This window comes from Lissotriton vulgaris, chromosome 1_1, assembly GCF_964263255.1.
Source record: "Lissotriton vulgaris chromosome 1_1, aLisVul1.2, whole genome shotgun sequence".
Taxonomy (NCBI): Eukaryota; Metazoa; Chordata; class Amphibia; order Caudata; family Salamandridae; genus Lissotriton; species Lissotriton vulgaris.
Window position 1 is genome coordinate 95,836,807 of NC_141685.1, and position 26,508 is coordinate 95,863,314.

General features: G+C 45.3%; 2 protein-coding genes across 2 annotated transcripts in view; one reads left to right on the forward strand and one right to left on the reverse strand.

Annotated features, from left to right (window-relative positions):
* Window positions 1–26,508, reverse strand: part of LOC147737542 (uncharacterized) — a 532,291-nt gene that overhangs the window by 155,567 nt on the left and 350,216 nt on the right. The window lies entirely within an intron of this gene.
* LOC147737543 (uncharacterized) overlaps window positions 18,637–26,508 on the forward strand; it is a 125,034-nt gene continuing 117,162 nt past the window's right edge. Inside the window, 2 exon segments of the mRNA XM_086936202.1 lie at window positions 18,637–18,926; window positions 19,167–21,043. Of these exon segments, the coding sequence (XP_086792328.1) occupies window positions 18,787–18,926; window positions 19,167–21,043 (2,017 nt within the window). The 5' untranslated portion in view covers window positions 18,637–18,786.

Consider the following 26,508-nt stretch of genomic DNA (forward strand, 5'->3'; position numbering starts at 1 on the left):
AAAAACCTTGAATGCCTTCCAGACCGTGAAAAAGTTATCAACTGTGCCCAGATTAGTAGCAAAATAGTTATCAATGTCTTCCGCCAGTTCGCCCCGAAAGACATCATCCAACAGAGCGAAGGGGGGGAACCTCCAGGTAAAGGCCGGTATACCCTTCCTAGCAGTGGAAAGATGCAACAGAATGGGGGAGTGGTCCGAGAGGGTGCGCGGGAGAACCTCGCAAGTGCCAATACTACTCAGGACCGAAGGAGTCGCCAACCAATAATCTATTCTAGTGTGGACGTTATGGTAGGCCGAATAATGTGTAAAGCCGCCCTTCGAGGGGTGTTTGTCCCTCCAGACGTCTACCAGGTCGAGTTTGATCAGCTCGGCTCTCATGTAGGAGACGGAGGCTACCGGTCGCCGAGCAGGGCCCACGGAGCGATCCCTCTCAGGGTCAAAGACAAAATCAAAATCCCCTCCCCATCATATCCCAGGTTGTGCATGAGATCTACAGTGTGCGGACAAGGCAGCATAGAATTCAGGGTTATCATAATTGGGGCCGTAAACATTAACTATCAACAGGTCAAGTCCCTTACCCACACATCTAGCCAGGACATATCGACCCTCCGTATCTGCCATTACCGGGATCAATTTCAATTGTGAGGTAGGGCTGGCCCAGATTAATACCCCCGAGAATGTGTCGTGAAGCCAGCCGCCACTATATGTCCCGCCAACCCACGAGACTGTAACATCCTGCTGTTGATAGGCAAATGGGTTTCCTGCAGTAGGGCCAAATCAACATGGTGTCGGTGTAGGTAGCTAAGGACCTTCCTCAACTTGCGGTAATCGTTCAGGCCCCGCACGTTCCAGGTCACCAGTTTCAGAGTGTGTGGGGAATGTGTGGGAACATTCAAAGCAGCATTCGACATTTCAAGGACATTTGAACCATTGTATCACCAGGGATGGCGAGAACAAAACACAGCCGTACACATTTCCCTGTTATAGCCAGCCGGCATTTCAATTCGGGTACAGTTCCACAGAGCAGTCCACTCAAAGCAATTGCAAACTCCCCAAACCCATTGAAACAAGAACCCCCGTCAGTAGCTTCCCCCAACCCCACCCCCCGCTCCCCCACCCACCCACTGTCGACCACCCCCAACCAGGTCAGACAGGTCCCAAAAACTACCCCCATCAACCCAAAAATAGCAATTCGTAGTTCGTTTCGAAACTCGACTCCCCAGGGAGTCACACAGCCAAAGGCACCGGGGCAAAGCACGCCTGTAAGGTATCGCACCACCAACTGCTCTATCGCATATAGTCAATTTGGCTCACCAGCCCGGCCCCGCTATTTGTTCAGTGTCCATAGTAAATCACACCAACGCGCTCCCCAACCCCACCAACCCCCAACCATTGTACACTGGCCTGAGCATACCCCCAAGCAGCGTTATCCTCCCCCTTCTCCAACAACCGCCATAGCGTAAGTCCATTCGATTCGTACGCTGCACCTTCTAACAGTACTGACAGTCATAGTGCAATCCAGACTTACCGCCCCCCAAGGGGGTGGTGCAGCTCCTCCATTTGAGGAATAGTGTCCACTCCTCGTTGAGGAGAGCAAAATACTCCATTAGGACCCATCTAGTCTTGCTCCTCCATGTGCGAGACTGAACCAGCGTCGTCTTCCTGGTTCGTCCGAGCCTCCTTGCGCTCCCGAGTCCATTCCTTCAGGGACTTCTGAAGGTCTCTGGGGTCCGTGAAAAAGTAGGAATGCCCCCCTGTGTTGATGCGGAGTTTGGCGGGGTACAGCATCGCGTAGTCCATGCCCAGCATACGTAGTTGTTTTTTGTACGGCGCAAACTGTCTCCGCTCCTCCTGTATTTTAGCCGTAAAATCCGGGTAAAGGGAGATGTCCATGCCCTCATGTTGCAGCTTACCCTTGTCCCTCGCCAGACGCAAAGCAGTGTCCCTGTCGCGGTAATTGAGAAGCTTCGCGATGATGGGGCGAGGAGGCGCGCCCGGCTGCGGTTGTGGGCCCAACGTGCGGTGTGCCCGCTCCACGATGAACATGGGGGAAAAGGCCTCCTCCCCGAGCAGAGTCTTTAACAGTTTCTCTACATATAGTTCCATTTTGCCGGTCTGAGTGGTCTCCGCACCTCCCGTGATTGGACCTGCGCGAGCGCGCCTCCAAGTCCTCTGCCTTATCACGTATTACCTGTAGGAGTCTACAGAATTGTTTCCTGTCCTTGTCCCATTCGGTCTGCGCCTCCTCCGCCTCCGTGAGACGCCGCTCCGCCATGTCCAGGTGCTCCGCTTGCTTGTCGACTCGTTCCGCCATGCGGTCCATGCGGTACGACAGTGCGTCTATTTTTGAGCCCACAGACGCGATACTGTCCTGTATGCCCTTTTCCATGGCTGCCAACATGTCCCGAAGCTCTGTGGGCGCCGGGCCAGTCGCAGTGGCCCCCTTCGGGGATGCCTCCGGGGCCGTTGCATCCGGTCCCTCCGGTCGACGCCGATCAAAGGAGAGTTTTGCCTGCGTGGCGTCGTTCTTCCCCATATTCTTCTCTAGCAGCAGGCGAACACAGAAACAATGGGCACCTCGTTGCCCCCAGTCGGCAAGGATAGTGTGTGAGTCTCTCCTGACGGCGATCTGCTGCTGTCGGTCGCTGAAGTCTCTAGGCCTGTGTTGGAGGCGCGAGGCGCCCAAGATGGCGCCCATTAGTTTGGTCCAACAGTCTCCAACCACTCCAGCAAAGTCCGCACTCGGCACCGGGCGATATCAGTACAAAAGTCTCAGCGCCGGATCCACCACTCAGGTGTAGTGGAGGGCCTTGGGAACACCGGGGCACACCGGGGATGATATTCGCCCGCGATCACTCCGTAGCTGCAAAGGCGCCACCGCGTAGTCCAAATGCACAGCTTCCGCACCACCAAAGACCCACTACGATTGAGGGCAAATGTTCACAAAGTGGGGTGGCAGCCAAGAAAGGGGGGGGGCGCTCCGGTCGAGTAAATGCTTGATTTCGGCCCGGCCAGTCACCACACCGCCTCTACCGGGCTCCGTTGCCGCTCGTCAGGTGACGTCGCTCGGCCTGCTTTCCAGGATAGTCTGCGGCGTCAGGCCCAGTCCGCCACCGCCGGATCGCCAAAGAACCTCACTTCAATCCACTCGGAGGAACTCTCCAGCCAGGGACTGGAAGTCACCCACTGTTGCCTTGGGGTGTCAGTGAGTGTAGTAGAGCCGATTACGGAAGATTGGACACTTCGAAGGATAAATTAACAGGATTTTTCCGGGGCTAAGGCGAGGAGCCGAAGGCTCACGCGTCCGCCATCGACGCTGGCTAGCTCCGCCCCCCCACTGAAGGAAAATTCTATTAAAAGGACGGATTCCCATAAATCACTAGTGGTGACATGCTTCATCATCTGGGTCTCCTCCTAATGTCACACTAGTGGCACTAAGGACTGCAACCCATGCTTCAGGAAAGGGGAGCTCGTAGATGTTTTGACCTATTTCGATAAAACACGCTGTATTTGGACCTCTAGATGCGAGTACTCAATTATGTGGGAATCGTGAAAGCAGTGCAGTAGTGTGCATGTGATGTGAATTAAAATTACCAATGGGAAGCAAAATTATTTATTCGTGCCTCTCAGAGATCAAGACATAAAAACAGTGCAAAACGACAGTCTTAAACAAGTAACTGTCTAGATGTGAAGGGTCAACATGTTTCAGCAATTAATGGATAACGTGTCCTATGCCTTCGTCAGGACCTTAAGTATTGCTACTGCAAGTGAGTGTTATAAATACACAATATATAATGTGTGTAAAGAGTTGGATCTGATACAACATTTTTACCTGTAAATAAGGATAACAGTTCCTCTGTAAATGACGATTTCCCGTCTTTTGAGAGGATCAGACCTCGCCTCACCTGGCCACTGATCAGGACATAGGAGGCACCGCTCTCTCCGTCGGTACCTCTGGCGGTTCCAAAAGCCCCAGACGGCTTTTGGGACCGCCAGAGGTACTGACGGAGAGCAGTAGCAATACTTAAGGTCCTGATGAAGCCATAGGATAAGTTATCCATTAATTGGGCAATGGTGCCCGCTTGTTTGCATTTGCAGCGGGCCCTGCACGCCCCCACTGCAAGAACAGCCCCCGCCCCACACAGCACTTGCAGGACACGAATGCTGTGTGGGGCGGCAGCCGCTCCCAAAGTGAAATCCTGCATGGCGCTGCAAATACAAACAAGCGGCGTCCCACGAGTGCTGTGTGGGCTGCATTTCAAATAAGCGACAGGCGTTATTAAATTGGAAGGGCTCATGGCACGCTGCTGCAAATACAAAGAAGAAGGGCGCCAATGCTGTGCACTTTGCCGTGCCTGCTTTAGCAAGACTTGAATTAATATGTGAGAAGTTGGCCTGGCATATGCTGTCCACTATTCTAGTGGGCACCTTGCACCAGTCCAAACAATCCTTATTGATGATAGGTTACATGCAACCTTTATTGAAAGCTATCCTTGAGGTAACTATGGAGCAGCCTTCAGGCTATGTATTGGAGGAATGTGAAGCAGCTTGTTTTACCAGTCTATAATCTCGAGAATGACCAAATGAAAGGAGGACCACTCATGGAATATATATAAAATATATGTATTTATTCTAAACACATCTCTCTAGTCTCTTTATGAGGCTAGAGGCAAAAGTACATACAGAAAACTTAATAGCACACAGTAAATTAACACAATATATGTTGAGCCCTAGGGGCATACCAAACCATATATCAATAAAGTCGTATAAGAACCACGACTTTGATAGACACAAGGACTAGAGCCTGTAGAAGTGCTGGGGCCACCAGGAACCACCCAAGGTAGTGACGCAGGGGACCCACAGGGGACACGCTTTCAGTGTCTGAACACAGCCGCGGATCACCGTTAAACTTCAATTGGGAATGTCGCGGTTGGAAAATTAAAGAAAATGGACACTTAGAGGAGGACTTTGAGCAAACCCCTTTAGACTTAAGGTGTTCTAGAGCCAACACCCACAGGAGCAATGTAGTACTCGAGTTACCTCACCCAGGGAAGCCGGGTGCATAGGTGTCTTTTGGTGTTGGGAATCGTCGCTGTATCCAACGGCGATCTGCTGCAAAGTGCTACTGCTGTCGAAGTGGAAAGTGTCCGCATTGATCCAAGCCTGGATTGAAGATGAGAAGAACCTGAAAGAAGAGGGGACAGAGTCTGGGTCACTTGCCAGTGACCAGGGGTACGATAGGCAGATGCCCACCGATGTCGGGTGATTTCAGGTGAAGGAGGTGAAGATTGACTCTTCAGCCACGAGGACCAGGAGGCGTCGACGACAACCAGGAGCTAGATTCGAGCTGACCCACGAAGTATGCAGAGTGCTGCAGTATCGGTGCCCGGATTAGACCCATCAAGCCTTGGCAACAGCAACCCATGCAGAAAGGAGAAAGATGCTTGGGTGTGGGCCAGCAAGGTCCGAGGGACTCACCACTTGGTGGGGAGTCAGGGCACATCTAAAGCAAGAGGTGTCAAGAAGTCAATGCACTTGCAAATGTTCAGGGTGTCCAGGAGTTCTAGTTCCACGTCACTCACTAGGGCTGTGGGTCTCAGCTTTGCTGGGGACTCGGGGCAACCTCTGAGAAGTCTGGAAATCCTCTTCCTGGGCTGCAGATACTTCAGAGTTCGTCGGGAGCTTCGGAGATGCAGACCGGCAAATGCTTTGTTGGTGACTGCCAAGCAGGGGAGTTACTCCTTGACCCCAAGGGAGATTTCTTTAGTCCTCTAGTCTTGAGTAGAGCATCAAAGTTCCAGGATTCAGTTGCAGAGTTTCCTCCAGGGATATCTAAAGTCCTGTTGCCAGGGGTTCCTTACTTATACCTAAGAAAGGGGTTGGACTAACTCTGGGGACCCACCTAAGGGAGGGTTTGGAAAGAGGGGTGGCTACACCCATTTCCTTTGTCCAGTTTCGTGCCAGAGCAGGGGCTGGTAGCCCCTGCAACTGGTTTGAGCTGGACTATGCACATGGACACCAAATGTGCCCCCAGTGCAGACTTCAAAGCACTCCTGGAGTGTAACCACCCAGCCCCAATACACTAAAGCCTGTCTGGGAGGTGTTTACGCCTCCCTATGACAGGAAACCTATTGTCCAGGCCTCCCCTGCCGGAGTTTCGGTCAGCAGCAAGAGGCCAGACTTGTGTCTGTGGCTGCAGCATCCATTTTGTGATGCCAGAGCTCTCTAAACTGGTTACCGGGTAGACCGGTGTGTAAATGTCTCTCCCTCAAGAAGGGTGGAATTCTACCCCCGCCACCAGGACTGGAGGGGGGTAGGATTCCAAAGTGTTTGACACCAAACACAACATGTTCCCGTACAACCATCCCAAAGTTAGCATTTACCGCGAGGATATAATGCAGAGTATATGGTCAGGCTGCATCACAGAACAGCCCCAGAGAATGGTTCCGAAAGCTGCAGAGGGGCTCTGCTCATACATGGGCACCCTCTCACATGAAACCAAGCACCCTGCCTTCAAGATTGATAAGGCCTGACATAGGGGTGACTGATAGGTCTCTATGTGTAGTGATTTAAGGTAGATATAGGTAACCTATATCTCAGTAAGGGGTGCATGTCATTTTGGAAGGCTTCTCAGGGGTGGCATAATACATGCTGCAGCCCCTGGTATGCCTCTGGGGTACCTATTCCCTTAGTACCTAGTCTACTATGTACTAGGGACTCACAAGGGTACCACTGTAACCAAACTGGAGTGTACCTATTGTACATGGAATCAATTTTAGGGAGAAGGCAGATAGGCTGGGGTCCTGAATAGCAGGATCCCAGCCAAACTAAGTCGAAAACCAGCAAAACACCAGGAAAAAAGTGGGGGAAACCATGCAGTCAGATGACACCTTCCTACAATAATGTTCAAGAGTGAGGGGCTCAAAAGTCACATTAAAATCCACCGCAATCAGAATGTTTGAACCACGGTAGATCTAATAAGTTTTCTAAAGCCGCTATAACTTTAGACTTCTTCCCCTTTGAGCCCCTGGCATAAACGTTAGAAACGTCCACAGCCCCTTGTTGGCCCCACTTCAACCTGATCGCACCGATATCATTACTCTGTGTTTCAAGGACCCAACATTAAAACCGTCAACTTGGCGCACCCAGATTACCAATTCACCTGAGGGTCGACCCTTACTCCCACATGTTGCAGGGGTATAGTAACTTAAGCAACCTAAGCAGTATAGGGGGTCTATTGCCCAGGTTTCTTGAAAACAACAGACATCAAACTGATCAATAAAAGTGAACCAATCAGGGAAGACGGTCTTCATCTTCAATCCTGCTACATTCCAGGATAACATGGATGTCCCATGGGCAGCAGGTGAACGTAGCCGCAGTCCGCTTGTAACATCAATAAGTACATCATTTGGGCCCGATACTCCTACAGGTAAGGAGGGTGCTTCCCGAGAGGCAGTAGCCTCACGTCCTGGATGAAGACAAGGGAGTTGAGTACCAGCTAAGGGTAAGAGAGCGGATTTCTTAATCATATGGGGAGCAAAAAGACCATCTAGTTTGTTCTGGGTATTACAAAGCAGTCAATCATTAGCCTCAAGAGAGGAAAAACCTCTTAACCTAGAAAGTGTATTTTCTAGTGTTTAGTGGCACGTACTTGTTCTGTAAGAACCGTCTGAATGGGATCAAGGAACTTTCTGGGGGAAAGTACGATATTCCAGGGAAAGAAGATTTTCTGCAACATCAATCTCATTCAGTGTAAGCTCGATACAATCTAGTGATTAGGTTCGGGAGGTAAACCTAGAAGCCCTTGAGATGTCTTCGCGAATTACAGAGCGACAGCCGCTAACATGGCGTATCCAGTGTATGACCTTGTTGGTCAGGGAATCATTATTTTCATGGCCCTTGCTTGGGTCATATTTGGGTACGTTAATAATGTAAATTTTGGGAGGAAAATGGATATTAGACTGCGCGGGCAGTCGTGCGTTATGGTTTTGTGTAAAGCGCTGTGATGGGGGTGGTTCGGTGGGTCCAGTGACCAGTGGGTGTGCCAACTTTAGGGGTATACTACTGCAATTTGCATGTATTGGGCATGACTAGGGGCTATTTGGCGCTCGGTCCTGGAGGGTGCTGGAACCACTATATGGTTGAGGGGGCTAGCTTGCAAAAAGATGCCAACTTGGGAGCTTTACCTACAGTGGGTATCTCCCGCTCTGGATAAACCACCTGATGAGATGTAGAGTCAGTGGGTACGGGGCGAGAAGGACAGGAAGGGTCCTTATTCAATATCTGATTTACCAGGGAAGTAAGACCCTCAATCATGGTTCTCATATCCTTGACTTCTAGTCAGAGAGTATTAATGTGGCTAAGTATTTCTTGGGAAACATTGGTAGATCTACAATCTGGCTCTCGGTTTCATGTCTCGGGATGCTGTGTTTGATGAGGGGGGTGACACCTAGCCCCCGTTTCGGTGTCCTCCTACAGCAACTCCACCAGTGGTAGAAACCCATTAGTGTACGGGATTTCCGACCCTGTCTTCTTTTTGTCACTCCCAGATGACTTATTTGAGGATTGGCTATCGCTTCCAGCATCTAGGTTTCCCTCACCACCTATGTCTGGGCCCCCTTTTTAGGTCAAGCCTAGAGCAGCGCATGTGCTGCTCTAGGAAAACGACCTTTTGGAATTGCTGTGGACTTTTCACATGCTTGTGCGTGAGAAAAGGCCTACCGCTTGCGGTGGCGCGCAGTGTGCCATCTGTTTTGTGTCTGATTTCACACAGCGCACGCGCACCACTTGCAATAGACTCGCAACAGCAATGTCTGGTAAGTGAGACCTAAAATGGAAAGTGCCCCCTTCAAACATCTACAACTTTCACTTTTCTGTACTTTAAATCCATTAAAATTGTATATTTGAAGTGTAGGGATACATTGTAAGGGAGTATTTGGTTGATACCGATTTTTACTTTATTAGTGGTTTTTTATAGCGTACTAAATAAATAGCTGAACCTTTTGAAATGTAATTAACTAAAAGGGCAACCTGAGCCAGAGTCTCGGAAGAAAACAAGCACAACAGGATAGTGCCTGAAGTGCTGATGTGGAAGAGGCTATCCGCAGCCTTCTGTGAATGGAAATGGGGCAGGACAGTGAGTCGGCGTTCATCCTCTGGTGGCCAATAATTTGTTTACTTATTTGCCCTTACCTACATGGGGATTATCCCTTTGGCTGGTGGAGGGTGATTTTTGCTTGCCCTTTCCTCCTGTCCTGCTTGCTGGATTGACAAACTTGGAAGTGATTGTCTGGGCATCATTAGGCCATCAAGTATTTCAGAGCTTCTTCCTCTGATGTTGCCCATGAGCCAAGAGCATGGAATGAGATCAGGCCCTGGTGGCAGCCAATGTGCTTCATTCCGTTCTCTTTTTATCTAAAATTCTGGTGCCAGTCACATCCTTTGTTTTCTTTCTAGAGTTTGACTTAAGGTGTTTCTTATTCACTATTTTCAAAGTCAGTAGAGTGTGATTGAAAAAGTTGCTTCAAGCAAGCCTTCACAGCTTATTTGATCATCCGAGTAATACGCACCATTATGTTCAGGGATATCTCATGTTGTTCCCTACAACTTTTTTACAAATTAAAGTATCAAACAGTGATGTGCAAAGGGGAATAAATGTAGAAGCTATCTTACTGGATCACTCCCGGTTTTGGGACTGACGCTGTTGGTTTTTAAACTATACACTGGTACCCTGTCAACCATGACCGTTGAAACCATGTGCGCATGCGTTGCTCTAGGAAAACGACCTCATGGAATTGCTCTGGACGCATGTGAAAAGGCCTACGGCTTGCGGTTACGAGCAGCGGAGGCAGTATGCCATCTGTTTTGTGTCAGATTTCACACAAGCGCGTGCACCACTCGCGGGACGCTGCAGCTTTTAAAAGTTCTAAGTTTGTTCCTGAAACTGATGCTTAAGGGGCGATCATTCTTACCCCAGTTTCACCCTTTCTTCCACCCTGTTCCTTAAACCTGCTCTTCTGTGTTCCTTATAATGTTCTATTATCTCTTCCCATCTCTTGTCCTTTATTCAAACTAAGCCCCCTCTCTCTCTAGTTCACACGTTTAGTAATTAGACGCATTTGGTTTGAATTCACTGTAAATCGAGTCAAATGATTTGATTCAGTCACTGTGCCGCAGAAGGAGTCACACACCAGAGTTTGTATTCTGTAAGAACACAGTCAGTTCAGTAAATGAATGAGAATTGGTCACCCCATCCACCCGACGAGAGGCTGCGCACAATTCTCGTGCAAGTGAAATGCATTCATTGCTGACATATTTAGCACTGAACCTCCCTGATTGGCTTTGGTACAATATTTATGTACATATGTGGTATCTGTAGAGCGCAAACCTACCCTAAAGGCAGCTGAGCACTATACACGGGCAAAGGTAAACGAAAGTCCATGAGTGATCGGAGGGGTGTCAGGGTTCAGGGAGCAGAAGTCTATTGTTACTGCATCGTGATGTAGTGTTATTTTTTAAGGTGACTTGTGTTCTGCACTATGCTAAACTCGAGCAGAATTAAGGGTGTTGTCCCCAGATCCCGGGTGCATGGATAGATGGAGTCCGCTTTGGGGTATCACGATAATTACCACATAATTATATTCTACATAATTACACTGCACTAAATGCAACATACACTCCAAATAATAGCACTTAGTGCCACATGATTACATGCCACATAATTACACGCCACATAATTACACTCTACTGAATAGAACATACACTCCACACAATACCACTCAGTGCCACATAATTATATGCTACAAAATTACACTGCACTCAATGCAACATACACTCCAAATACCACTCAGTGCCACATAATTACACACCACATAATCACACTCCACTGAATTCAACATACACTCCACACAATACCACTCAGTGCCACATAATTACACACCACATAATTACACTCTACTAAATGCAACATACACCCCACACAATACCACTCAGTGCCACATAACGATTTGCTACATAATTACACTGTACTCAATGCAACACACACTCCAAATAATACCACTCAGTGCCACATAATTAGACTCTACTGAATGCAACATACACTCCATACAATACCACTCAGTGCCACATAATGATATGCTACATAAATACACTGCACTTGATGCAACATACACTCCAAATATTACCACTCAATGCCACATAATTACACGCCACATATTTACTCTACTGAATACAACATACACGCCACATAATTCCACTCAGTGCCATATAATTACACACCACATACTTACACTCCACTCAATGCAACATACATACACTCCACATAATACCACACAGTGCCACATAATTATTTGATTCATAATTACACTGCACTCAGTGCAACATACACTCCAAATACCACTCAGTGCCACATAATTACACGCCACATAATTACACTTTACTGAATGCAACATACACTTCACACAATACCACTCAGTGCCACATAAGTATTTTCTACAAAACTACACTGCACTCAATGCAAAATACACTCCAAATAATACCACTCGGTGCCACATAATGACACGCCACATAATTACACTCTACTGAATAAAACATACACTCTCCATAATACCACTCAGTGCCACATAATTACACGCCACATAATTACACTCTACTCTATGCACATAAATACACTCCACATAATACCACTCAGTGCCATAATTACACGCCTCATACTTATACTCTACTCAATGCAACATTAATACACTCCACATAATACCACACAGTGCCACATACTTATATACTACAAAATTAAATTGCACTCAATGCAAAATGTGCTTCAAATAATACCACTCAGTGCCACATAATTACACACCACATAATTACACAACTGAATGCATCATGCACTCCAAACAATACCACTCAGTGCCACATAATTATATGCTACATAATTACACTACACTCAATGCAACATACACTCCAATTAATGCCACAAAATTACACTCCACTGAATACAACGTACACTCCCCATAATACCACTCAGTACCACATAATTGCAAGCCACTTAATTGCACTCTACTCAATGCAACATAAATACACTCCACATATTACCACTCAGTGCCACATAATTACACGCCACATAATAACACTCTACTCAATGCAACATAAATACACTCCATATAATACCACTCAGTGCCACATAATTACACGACATAATAACACTCTACTCAATGCAACATAAATACACTCCATATAATACCACTCAGTGCCAGATAATTACACACCATTTAATTGCACTGTACTCAATGCATCATAAATACACTCCACATAAATGCACTCTACACCACATACCACCAACCAACATAAATGCACTCCACACCATGACACAATTTTACTAAGCATAATTTCACTCAACACCACAGTTCCAGGCCACACATTTCAACTCCACATTTCCAAAACACACTGCATAATTACTCACCAAACACCATGTTTCAACTCCACAATCCACAATGTACCTCCAATCCACACCATATATTGTCACCACCTGAGCACTAATCATCATTCACCACCACCATTTTGTATCAGCGCACCACCTAATCATCACATCAGTCTCCCTTGGAATCTGGCATCTGTTGATTCTCCCCTGGTGTCCGTCCACTACTCGTGTTCTAATTAAATTACTGTTTTCCAACCTACACTCCCCCGTTATTTATGTCCCGCTTTCTCATAATTTTTTTTTATAACCAACAAGAATGAGAACAGGCAGGAAAAAGTTGCCAGCAGTGCAATTACAAAAAAAGTTATGTTAAAATCTTTTTTTATCAGGTTTTTCAGTTGTATATAATGTTGTCTTTGTTTGTATAAACGTAACAAAAATGCTTAACACTTTTTATTATAAGTTTTCAACAAAATTCACAGCAGCCACAATGCTCTACAACATAGCCGAAAGCTATGGCTAAACACATAAGGTCCCAAAGGCGAGACCCATTGGCTATGCCAACGCTTGTTTTAGTGGGTTATGAAACATAGCTCGAATAGCTAATTGGCGGGTCGTAGTAGGGTTGTTTAAACTAGCTGGTTGGGTAGAGCGTTGTGGGGATTTAGTATTTGCTACCTGGGTGGTTGTATCTGTCACTAATATGTCCTCGCACTTGCTAATGCAGGTGTCTATCCTATCCAGTACACAATTACTCCCTCCATGTTTCTGTATCTTCCTAGCCTTTTTCCCTTTACTATCCCTCCCCGCCCCTCCCCCACTGCCCTCCATAGTTTTCCTTTTCCCCATGCTACCTCTATAGTGCAAGTTAAGTCTAAAGCAAGCTGTCTACGCAATCAGCAATGAACAGGCCTCTGGGCCAGTGGACAATGAGAACCCTCAGGCCACCCTTATACCGGCCCCACAAACCCCTCAGGAGAGAGAGCGTAATTATTTAGAATCAAAGAGAGTAGATTGGGCAATGCTGGGAGATACCCGCATTAACAGTACCTCGACTAGTCCACAACAGTTCTTGAATGTCCAGCAAATCTGAGTAGGCAAGATGCCTAATGCCAGTGGAAAGGGGGGTAGCCCTGCCCTGCCTCTTCCTGGCAATGAGGCCAAGGACGGGACAGCCCTTGGCCCGGGCTTCTCCCGCGCGTTTCCCGGGGGAGAGGCAGCACTATAAGCGTGGTGACAACAAGCACCTCCCCTCACTGCTGCGCCTGCGGTGAAAGCAAGGGATGCTGGGGCAGGCAGTTCTCACACTGAGGTTGAGCGCCTGGATGGGCTGATGGCGCTAGCAGCGTTTCCTACATGGACCCTGGGAGCTTGTGGTGTCCCTTGCTGGTGATAAGATAGCTTGCTCCCCTAGTGCCTGGCCTGTGTTATTGTATTGTTTGCATCAGATTCACCTAGTGCCTGTCCTGTGTTATTACATTGTTTGCATCAGATTCTCCTTGTGCCTGGCCTGTGTTATTGCATTGTTTGCATCACGTTTTTCTAGTACCTGGTCTGTGTTATTGCACTGTATGCGCGGCTTTTGGTATGTTATTATTCCAATAGTTGCAGCTTTTCTAAGAAACATGGTACCTTTTATCCCAATCAAGTGCATCTGACTGCAAGGACACTTCCTGCAGTAACAATCTACTTCCTATTTATGCAGACAGCACAACATGTCTGCCAGAGATGTTGTAAGGTCAGAAACAGTACATAGGTAAGTAGGTATGATGGAAAACAAACTATTGCGTACGATTTTAAACAAAGAAGCTGCTGTGATAGACGGCAAAAATTCATGTCAAAACATCAGCATTAGGACAATGGTACATGGAACAATAATGGTAGATATATTTACACTTCTGTGCAGTGCGTGTCACTTAATGTTCTTTTCTTGCACTCTCATGAGATGGTTTTGCAAGGCAACTCTGAGCTCACTGAGTGTGGAGCTTCCACGAATCTCAGAGATGGGCCGTTCCAAAGACGGTAACAGAGAAGGTTGAAAGATCTGAGTCTTGATCCTGGCAGATGGACTGGTGATCCCTGAGGGGGTGTAGTTAGTCTGTGTGTTGCCACAGCTGTCCAGGGGGTGTAAGAAAATGTCAGCAATTTGTGGAGGGCCCTCTTTTGCATGAGAACCACCCAGCTTCATGCAATACAGACTTGAGGGTTTGTGTCTGCGCAGGATGAGTTACATTCTGATAGTAAAATGGAGGACCTTGTCCAAAGGCGATAGATGTTACCAAGAATTAACATCTTCAGTTACGACAGATAGAGAAAGTCCATGTACCTCGAGGAGCTTGAAAAGCTTTCTGCACTCTGCTGGTGCAGGCAGGATGTTTATTTTCTAGTTGGCATTTGCCAGGGGATGTTCAGATACAGTAGGTTAATTAAACCTTGCAGCAGCACTTGTAGCATGGACTCCTGGAGTCTTGTAGTATGTGTTAGATGCGGAAGAACTGTCTTAATGTTCTACGGAGCTCAGAAAATCCAGACTCTCCTTCATCTCAGAGCTCGAGCTCTGTGGCTTGACCAGTTGAACTCCAATAAAGAAGATGACCTAGACCAGTTTTACATCTCCCGACCTTTGAACTAATCATTGAGGAAAGAAGCCCTTGGCTGGAAGGAAGATCTGCACAAGGCACCGCTGGCAGAAGTCCCGCCTGGAAGGAAGAGCTGCACAAGGCACAGCTGACAGAAGTCCTGCCTGGAAGGAAGATCTGCACAAGGCGCAACTGACAGAAGTCCCGCTTGGAAGGAAGATCCACACAAGGCGCAGCTGGCAGAAGTCCCGCCTGGAAGGAAGAGCTGCACAAGGCACAGCTGACAGAAGTCCTGCCTGGAAGGAAGATCTGCACAAGGCGCAACTGACAGAAGTCCCGCTTGGAAGGAAGATCCACACAAGGCGCAGCTGACAGAAGTCCCGCTTGGAAGGAAGATCCGCACAAGGCACCGCTGGCAGAAGTCCCGCCTGGAAGGAAGATCTGCACAGGGCACACCTGACAGAAGTACTGCCTAGAAAGGAAGATCTGCACAAGGCACGGCTGACAGAAGTTCTGCCTGGCTGTGACCTCAAAGCAATGAGAGACCCACAATCCACAAGATCCTTCAAGCCCAGCTAGCCACACTGGACACCATGTACACCAAATGCCTGATTTAGATTTCAGCAGATGCTTTATTCCATCACAAATGTGACAGGTATCTTGCCCGCCCCATTAAAAATGCATTACATCCCGTGGCAATTATAATAAGGCAGACAGGATATGTGTCACGTTTTCATTAGCCTTTGTGTAGTTCGCAGAGTTTTACTCCGCAGAACTCCACGAAGCACCAGGAAAACTCTGCCGTACTCCGGTGACTTCTGCTAGTGGCAGAGTTTATTAAGCTGCGCTGCTCTCACTGATTTTTACTACCAGGAGCTTGTCCCGCACTGTAAAATCAGCACGAACAGCACTTCCCTTCGTGCCAGATGGCGCTGCTGCCCCTGTCTCTCTAATTGACATTCTAATCGAGTGGCAGCTTCATCAACGAGAATGGCAGAGTTCTACCCTCGAGTGGTCGCGACCTGCCGTGACCTCCCGCAATGAGAACTATAACCAGCAGGAGGTCTAGCGCGTTATATTTACTCACAAGCGCTCGCCACCTTACCGTTGGCGAACCACTTGAAAAAAAAACTCCATTCTGCATCACAAGCTACGGCGGCAGAGTGGAATTCTTCACCAACTCCTAGTTTTGAGGCAATAATCTGTTGGAAAAACTCTAAACTAGGCCCTAAGTCGGCAATAAGTGTTGTAGAAGAAGTGAGATCCATGGCCTTGTGACTATCAGGCCGTTATCTGACTTCTTATGAACCCCACAGAGTGAGTGCACAGTCAGAGGGCAGTAGGGGGGTCGCAGGCAAGAAATTAGTCAATTTGAATATGAGAAATATGGAAAGGTAGAACTGCCGCATCACCTGTGGATAACTGACACCTCCTCCCGCTCTGCCAAATGCCCATCCGGTCACAAAGTGGCATCATGAACCCCAAACGGACAACATCATGCCAGATGCCATGCAATGGTGGAAAAGGGGGAAAAAGAGTAATATGCACACATCTGATGCGGGGATATGTCAGGTAAATTAGTGGTTGTGATGGATTCTCTAAACGACTGATAACGTTGAATATTAAATTATATGAATCAATGTTTGTTTGCCTTATCTGCGCTTACAATGTAAAGTACAGGCCTTACAGTAAACCCCTCGCTCTGTTTTACACAAAACCCCCCGAAGGAGCTGCATCTTACAGAACTTTAGAAAAAACTAATGACTAGCTTTTTAAAGTTGTCTTTCCGGGCCAGAACCGGGTGCTGTAAGCTGCACTAGTTTCAGGAAGATGGACGGATGTTCTGGCGATAGGAAACCCTGACAAACCACAATAATGTTCCAATCTTCCAGGTTAGACGAAACCAAAAATGCTTGAACCAAGGGAGCTGTTGAAAGTGTCAAAGGTGACCTATGAACAGCAAGGTAAAGACAGGAGTTGGTATTTGCGATGGTCTTAAGTGAATAGGAAAGAAATGAGAAGTGTGTGAATGGAGTTACTTTCGTTGTATACTTCGTAAAGAGTTACTGGAAATTTTGCAGCCCCGCCTGGTCCATCTCTTTTTCTAAACTCTATTGTTGTTTGAATGAAATCTTGACCGTATGCATCTATCTTATGCAAAACCTTAAGCACTTGGGAGCTCCAAGCACCCTTACTTTGCTAAGTTACTCAGTGAACACTGTTAAATCACCTAGTTTTCAGACATTAATAAGATGTCACCTGATCATCAGAACTTTTAGTTAAATATTTGTGTATGATGAAATATTCCCTACTAAGTTTCAAAGGCAGTAAAGAAGAAGGGGGCGATTTACTAAGATTTTGCGTAGTGTTTGCGTCACAAAAGTGGCACAAAAGAGTGCAAAATCTTTTTTTCCTAATTTTCTTTCCAGCAAATAGCGTAAAAGTAATGTGAAGCATCGCATTGCACTGCTTCGCATTACTTTGCACCTTGGAGCCTGCCAATGGTGGGGCATGGGCGTTCCCGTGCAACCACCCATTTTTTCTGACGCTAAACTCAATTTACCAAATACAGTAGATTGGGTTTAGCGTGAAAAAACTGCAGGCTTTTAAACTAGGCGCTTGGAAGGAGAAATGCTTTCATTTCTCCTTCCTTTTCTGACTTTGCATGCATGCTGCACTGTGTAACAATCATACAAAGTTGGAAAAGGTTTCCCCCTGATGTCTAGGCATAGTATTTTGTACAGGAAGAGTGTACTTCCTGTACAAAACCTATGCTGGACTCACACACACACAAACACCCTAGCGCTCTGGTGCTAAGGTGTGTGCATGCCGCAGGGCTGCTGTAATCAGTGCCAGCGCAAGGGAAAGGGAAGGAGAGAGCCATATCTTTGAAAATATGGGGCTCTCCTGCTCCCTCCCTGTCACGCAGCGCAGCCTCGCAGGGGGAGGCCTGCGCTGCATTGCGTGGAGATTTGGTAAATCTCCCCAGAAATGTCTTTTACAACCAGTTAAATATTGTGAATTCTCATTCAATTTTGTTTCAATTTAGTAATTTTAAATATCTTTACATCCAACAGAAAACAAGCCTTGAATGTATGAATTGACCATCAATAATGAAGCGAATGCTGTAAATCTTCAATAATAGCAGAAATATTGAGCTACACTATTCAGGAAAACATCAGTGCAGTCGGCGACAGATGAACCTGCACACAAACTGACAGATCCCAGATAAAGCATCAAGGGCAGTTCAGTGATTGTAAGACGCTGAGCTGTGTACCTCCATGCCAAAAAACGAATAAATGACCTTAGGAAAATTAAGGCAACAACAATAACAAACCACCTCCTGTATAAACAAGTGTCAAATACTAACTTTGATAAATCTATCGGTATGATGTGATTATCGCAGTGCTCTATTTTCTAAAAGGAAGACAAGCCATCATTCCGTGCTCTAGGTGAATTGTAAACTCTTTCTGGCCAAACCACAGTAACAAGCGGAAAGCACAACAGAGCGGAGTCAGACAACTGTCGGGTAATGGAAAGAGGAGCTCTTCTATCTACTATGCAACAGACTGTCCAAATTTGAACCGGCCAAAAGGAAGATACATCTTTACCTGCAAGCGTGCACAGCCATAATCCAATCTAAAGGCACAATTCCCTACAAAGACACATTCTACGTATTAGGAGTGTAGCAAATATTTGGTGGCTATTGTATTTTATTGTTAAAACAGAAATCAAACGTACAAAATACTGCGCACATATAAAGTGTGTGAGAAACACACAAGTGCTTTAACAGCCATGTTGGCCCCTCAGGAAATACAGTCAAGGGATGTAGATAAATATATACCTGACCCACAGAGACTAACCAAGAAAGAAGAATCATACACATGTAGCAAGAGCTTTAGTTTGTCATCACTACTCAAGCTTCATCAGCACACGTACACAGGACAAAAACCATTCAAGTGCAGTGAATGTGTCAAGAGCTTTAGTTGTTTATCAAACCTCCAAAGACATCAGCAAACACACACAAGGGAAAAGCCATTCAAGTGCAGTGAATCTGGGAAGAGCTTTAGTCGATTATCAAACCTACGAAGACATCAACAAACACACACAAGGGAAAAACTATTCAAGTGCAGTGAATGTGCAAAGTGTTTTACATTCTTGTCACACCTACAAAGCCATCAGTGGAACCACATAGGAGAAAAAAAATTCAAGTGCAGTGAATGTGCAAAGTGCTTCAGTAAGTCATCACACCTACAAAATCATCTGCGAACACACACAGGAGAAAAGCCATTTAAATGCAGTGAATGTGGGAAGAGCTTTAGTCGATTAGATCACCTACAAAGACATCAGCAAATACACTCGAAGGAAAAACCATACCAGTGCAGTGAATGTGGGAAGAGCTTTAGTCGATTATCAAACCTACGAAGATATCAACAAACACACACAAGGGAAAAACCATACCATTGCAATCAATGTCAAATGATTTTTAGTCGTTACTCAACATTAAGGATTCATCAGCGAACACACACAGGAGAAAAACCATTCAAGTGCAGTGAATGTGCAAAGTGCTTTAGACGGTTATCAGACCTAAATAGTCATCAGCGAACACACAAGGGGGAAAAACCCTATCATTGTAGTGAATGTGTCAGTAGTTTTCGCAGCTCTTCAGCATTAAGGTGTCATGAGCGAACTCACACAGGAGAAAAACCATTCAAGTGCAATGAATGTCTAAAGAGCTTTAGTCAATTATCATCGCTACAAAGTCATCTGCGAACACACACAGGGGAAAAACCATTTAACTGCAGTGAATGTGGGAAGAGCTTTCGTCACTTATCAAACCTCCAAACACATCAGCGAACACACACAGGGGAAAAACTCTATCATTGTAGTGAATGTGATAGTAGTTTTCGCAGCTCTTCAGCATTATTGATTCATCAGCAAACTCACACAGGAGAAAAACTATTCAAGTGCAATGAATGTGTCAAGAGCTTTAGTCAATTATCACACCTACAAAGACATCAGCAATCACACACAGGGGAAAAACCATTCAACTGCAGTGAATGTGGGAAGAGCTTTCGTCACTTATCAAACCTCCAAACACATCAGCGAACACACACAGGGGGAAACCCCTATCATTGTAGTGAATGTGACAGTAGTTTTCGCAGCTCTTCAGCATTAAGGTATCATCAGCGAACTCACACAGGAGAACAACCATTCAAGTGCAATGAATGTCTAAAGAGCTTTAGTCAATTATCAGTGCTACAAAGACATCTGCGAACACACACAGGGGAAAAACCATTCAACTGCAGTGAATGTGGGAAGAGCTTTAATCACTTATCAAACCTCCAAACACATCAGCGAACACACACAGGGGAAAAACCCTTTAATTGTAGTGAATGTAAAAGTAGTTTTCGCGTCTCTTCAGCATTAAGGATTCATCAGCGAACTCACACAGGAGAAAAACCATTCAAGTGCAGTGAATGTCTGAAGAGATTTAGTCAATTATCAGCGCTACAAAGACATCAGCAATCACACACAGGGGAAAAACCATTCAACTGCAGTGAATGTGTGAAGAGCTTTAGACACTTATCAAACCTCCAAACACATCAGCGAACACACACAGGGGAGAAACCCTATCATTGTAGTGAATGTGACAGTAGTTTTCGCAGCTCTTCAGCATTAAGGTATCATCAGCGAACTCACACAGGAGAAAAACCATTCAAGTGCAGTGAATGTGTAAAGAGCTTTAGTCAATTATCAGTGCTACGAAGTCATCAGCGAACACACACAGGGGAAAAACCATTCAACTGCAGTGAATGTGGGAAGAGCTTTAGTCACTTATCAAACCTCCAAACACATCAGCAAACACACACAGGGGAAAAACCCTATCATTGTAGTGAATGTAACAGTAGTTTTTGCGGCTCTTCAGCATTAAGGATTCATCAGCGAACACACACAGGAGAAAAACCATTCAAGTGCTGTGAATGTGCAAAGTGCTTTAGTCAGTTATCACACCTTCAAAGTCATCAGCGAACACACACGGGGGAAGAACTATTCAGCGGCAGTGAATGCGGGAAGAGCTTTAGTCACTTATCAAACCTCCAAACACATCAGCAAACACAGAGACTCCGGAAAGAACTTAAGAACATCAAAAATAATACTGACCCATCTGAGGACATAGACAAGAGCAGAACAGTGCAGTTATTGTGAGAGGAATGAATTACCGAAAAAGATTCAATTCAAATTATGTGGGACATTGAAATGCCAGGTGATAGAAGACCGGACTAGCAGTAAAGAAGGAAAACAGATAACAGTATTTACAGAATTATAAATGTGTTTGTTTTCAGTGATTGTTCACTTCCGTACACATAGCAAAGCAGTATGATATACCAGGATACACAGTGGAGGCTAGCACAATGTGAACTAAAAGAAAAGAAAAATTGTTGATTTTTATTTGGTGAAGAAGAGATACAAAGAAGAACATTCAATCGCACCTGACCACACCATCTGTAAAAGCAACACTGAGCAATACTGGGACTAACAACGATATTTTCAGCTAACTTGTCGGATTAGTGATAAAACCTATAAGCCAAACACACCCAGAGTGGACATGCTCTCTGGGCTCTGGAGATGGGAAACTTCATTGGTAAAATGTAGATATTACTATTAACAAATGCCACTGCAGTATATATATGATGTACTAAAGTGAAGCACAGGTGTTCAAGAGATAACCTGTTTTGAGATATAAAAGAGCATATACCTTGTTTCTAACCCCTTCAGTGCTGCGCGAATTCCGCTGCAGTGCTGAAGGTTCTAAATAACCTATGGACTCATGACGGAACAGTTCCGTCATGAGCACAGGCCAACCGACGCTCATGACGGAACCGTTCCGTCATGAGCACCGAAGGGGTTAAGTAATGTTTGCTGCATCTTTTACACTGTGTTATCGGTTGATGGATCAGCTCGTGCCTCGGGCCTTATAACTAAGTGTGACCCGTGGCTCCTCTCCGACATGGCTCACCCTATTCATTTTGTGACTTGCCAAACTCTACTTTTTACCAGAATTGAGCCATTGTAAGCAGCCGACTCTGTTTGAAGAATGTGGTGAAATAGCGAAATCCCATATCAAAAGTGTATATGTGACTGGACAATCAGTTGCAGTCCCAGCAACTCGTCTTCCACACTTGATTGTCCCTTGTCCTCCAATGTTCTAAAGGATTTGTCGTATGAATGCCAGAAGTAGCAGTGACATTAATGAAGCTAACGCTAACAGGAGTGTGTGGAAGATAGAGAGGGTGAGAGATAAAGAGAGCGAGAGGGACAAAGAAAGGGGCGAGAAATAGAGAGAAATGGAAAGAGGGGGAACTGCACGTTATTTGTACTCACCTAAAAATAGAAGAAGCAGCCGAATACATGTCAATGTGTGACATCACCAGAGAAATGGACTGAACACCTGTGAATTTATATGTTTATTTTTAATACCTATAGACCCATGTCATGCTAATAAACAGCGCACAAGTAAGGAAAATAGTGAAGGAGCCCATTATCATATGCAAATCACAGTGACGTCACATGTAGTGACATCACAAGAAGTGATGTCAGGCCCTTATACTAATTTTCACATGAAAGGTTGACGGCCTGTTTTAAAAACACAAAACAAGAAACATAAAATAATGTAAAAATAAGTTTTTGGTTTCAGTTTTTATATAGCATGTGTTTTTCCCACTATTAGTTTGTAACTAAACTCGGAAATTACTGAAAGTGTAAATATTTTTAAACAGAAATGTGAAACTTAGAAATTACATTTTTAAACAGTTTTCAGAGTATAAATAAAATGTGCTTTTAATTTGCGTTTGTTTCCTGACGTTATTCTTTATCCAGCCCCTAAGCCCCAATGTGTTTCACATTTACAGTGTATTAATCAAAAGAAGGGCTAATTTTGTCAAGTTCTCTGTTCCTCTCTTGTGCTACTCACACAAACACTCAGAGGCCTGTGTCTGCAGAGCTGGGGCACAAAGTCACAATTATCATTCGCAGGCTAAGGAGCTAGATGGAACTGAGTCAAGTTTCTAGATAATAGTGGGGGGACCCCTTCAAACTGTGGCTACCCCCGACTTGTGCCGTGCTGATAAAGCAATAGTGAATTTGACTAATTTATGATGAATTGAAATGAGAGAGAAAGAGAAGAGAGCGAGGTGCAGGATATATTAAAGAAAATGAAAAAAGAGACACAAGACTTTACCCTTTTCTGTGTACAAGCTGTACTGTGCGTTGTGAACAGGTTGTCACCCCCTTTGTATGTAAATGAGCTTCTGTGACTAGACACCCCAGGCTCCCATCTCTTCTAGCGCGGATGATAATGTGAGCACTGTAAGGTAATCATAAACTAGGGCTATATTGAGAAATAATCGACTTCCAGGTCTCACAGCTGTGGATATGTAGTTCTTTTATTAGTTTTTTTTAATTTACTTTAGTTTGCAGCAATTCTCAATGTTACTTTTTCTCAGTATATCGCTTTATATCGCTCTTTGCGCTTCATCAGTTAAACGTGAGGTTTGATGTAGGATTTGTTGTCAGTGTCCCTAGACCATGTCCCAATCCCTTTGTCCTCGATTTGTCAGCATGTGTTTTGTCCACACACTGGTCTAGGATGGGCCTTCTCAAGGTTGAATGCGCGGTAATAGGAATAATAAATCAGACATATTTGAAATTGTATGTAAACAAATGCGTGCCTTTCAGTTATCAGGCTCCACCAGACATATCTACACATGTAATTGAGCACCAGACTAAAGTGACTCCTCCTCTATATGTAAGGGGGGAGAAGGTGTGACGTCCTGTGTCATGATATTCTGGAATGTGGGGATGGTTGCTAGGCCGTGAGCTGGAATAGAGACATTTGTCCGTTGGTCTTAGCTTGTTGATGGATGGGGTCTCTGCATCTGTGATACTTAAATAAACCTTTCTTGACCCCCACCGTATGATATACTCTGATTTCTGGATGGACACACTTCCACAGATGACCATGTTAAATCTAGCTTCGCACAACCCACTGAGGATTCCTGCAGGTGTGGTACTTGATAGCAAAGGTTTATTGTCAGCGTTATTTACAGCAGATAATAAAACAATCACAATTCTTGTTGATTTAAAACGACAAGCAGAGTTCATACAAATACTACACTTTGCGCATAATCCATGATCTGACGTAAAATGCTAGTGCAAATAGATGACGTATATCACTTTTAAAACCAATCAATTAGATAGAGCGGTCATTAGATCTTACAAAGCGTACCAGCTAACAAGCACATACATAGGTGCAGATACCGGCATCTCCGTCTGCTTGTTGCCTACTCAGAGCAAGTAAACCCCTAACAAGCCTGACAACTGTCTTATAAACATCAGAAATAAAAGAAGAGCACAAGCCTCCTGCGCAGACGTTACCTAGTGTGTTAAAAAACACAAGGATTGTCCAAATAGTTTGTTTTATTGACAGCCGGGTGGAAATTAAACCCTCAGATATGGGCCAATAGACGGCCAACACCTAAGCGAGAATTTTATAAAGTGCAGGTACAAGTAGAAATGTGCAACAATACCTCTCGATGCTCTGTCCAGTCCATAAGGTTCTCCAGTGCCTTTCATGCTGGAGTCGAGCTTCGCCCCAGTTTATGAGGGCAAATATGTCAAAGGACGAGCACAGCCCCCAGAGATGAACGGAAAATTTCAAAACCATCGCTACAGTTGGTTTACGTTTTGAACCCGCTTCCTTCGCTGCTGTCTATGGCAGGTCTGCATATACGAAGCAACTGCCTGGCAAATCTCCATACGATCAGTTCTATAACATAAGAAAAGTACTGCACTGCAGCATCTCAGATTACGTGTTAGAAAAAGTGGACGTAGGTAGTACCTTCGGATTTTATGCAACATATCACACAGCAGCATAAAATGCATAAATGACTTGGGCCCCCTTATGTACGGGGACATGTGTCAGCTCCCCCTCCAGGGGCTTTACCCATGATTTAGTTAAGGTCCGCACCTGAAGAGTTCCTAATCTGAACTTGAGATATAAAGCCATTTTCTCAGCAGGGAACAGAAAGTCCATGAACTGCTCCAGGCACTGTTCACATTTTACTTTCTGGTAATTAGTCGGAAGGATGCCTTTCCTTGCTTCTTGCGTGCTCCACATGAATGCACAATATTTCTTTTTAACCAATTCTAGTGTTGCCTTATTCATCAGTTCCAGATGATTCTATTTCTCTACTCAACTAGTGTATGTTAGAATGTTCTCAGCGTGCTTGAACCGGAGTATATTATTGTAATCCTGCATTGTTGCAGTTCCTGCGGAACCATACTATATGATGCAAAGGATAGATTTGACCACACTCGCATCCATTATCTTACGGGGTGAGATCCTCCAGTGAACCCCAGCTCAGCTCTTAATACTGTCAGTGGGATTCCAGGACCCATGTTTAGTACATTTTACAAGAAGATGTTTCCCAGTTTAAGAAGAGCCTGAACTTTCGTAAAATCCCACAGTTCAGCACCATAAGGGCAGGCCGTACGTGCATTTGTCTTGAATGCATCAGTGCTAGTTTTATTGATCTCTTGCTGCTTGAGTTAGCAAAATGTAGAATAGTGGCGTCAAGTTTGTTTCCGCCTTCGCCACATGAGCTTTCCAATATAAATGGTCATCCATTCGTATGCAGAGGTAGTCATGTTTTAAGTCGCTTAGTTGGTTTACCATTAATACTGAATGTCAACAATACCTTTGATTTCGGAATAATTATCATATATTTTTCTCTTTATTGATTATTAACTTTTGTACCTTACAGAATAGCTCGAAGCCTTCCAAAAGTTGATGCATTGATTTTTCAGTACGCGCTAATATTACTGTATCATCTGCAACCAGCGGGATCGGAATATTTTCCTTCTCCAATATCGGAACATCAAGACGAAGATTCCAGAGAGAATCAGTTCCATTGATGTGAATGTTAAATAGAGCTGGGGCAAGTACGCAACCCTGCCCAACGCCAATGTTTATTTCAAACTTCTCTGTGCATTCTTTTACACCAAATCTTACTCTGGAATGATTGCCGCGGCAGATCCTTTCGGATACTCAAATAGTTGCTCGGGAACCTCCTTCCTCCAGAAGACTCAGAAGGACGGAGCGGCGACAGAATCGAATGCTGTTTTTAGGTCTCTTAAGACCAAGTAGAGCGGGGAGTTTCCAGGGACACGAACTTCATACAGATCATGTACAACCTCAGAGCCTGTTCAATTCTACTTTAGCCTTTTCAGGATCCAGCCTGAGAGTTAGAGGCAATATTGTCCTCGTGTGTCCAGGTCTCGAGTCGTGACTGTAAGAGTTTCCCAGAGATTTTCCTGATGTTGCCTAATTGGGACATTAGCCGATAGTTGGAGGGGTCATCTCTCCCCCCTTTCTTGTGAATCGGCACAGTTATGGAAGACTTCCATGATTCTGGAATCACACCAAGAGTCATTACGGTGGAAAATAACGCTGTT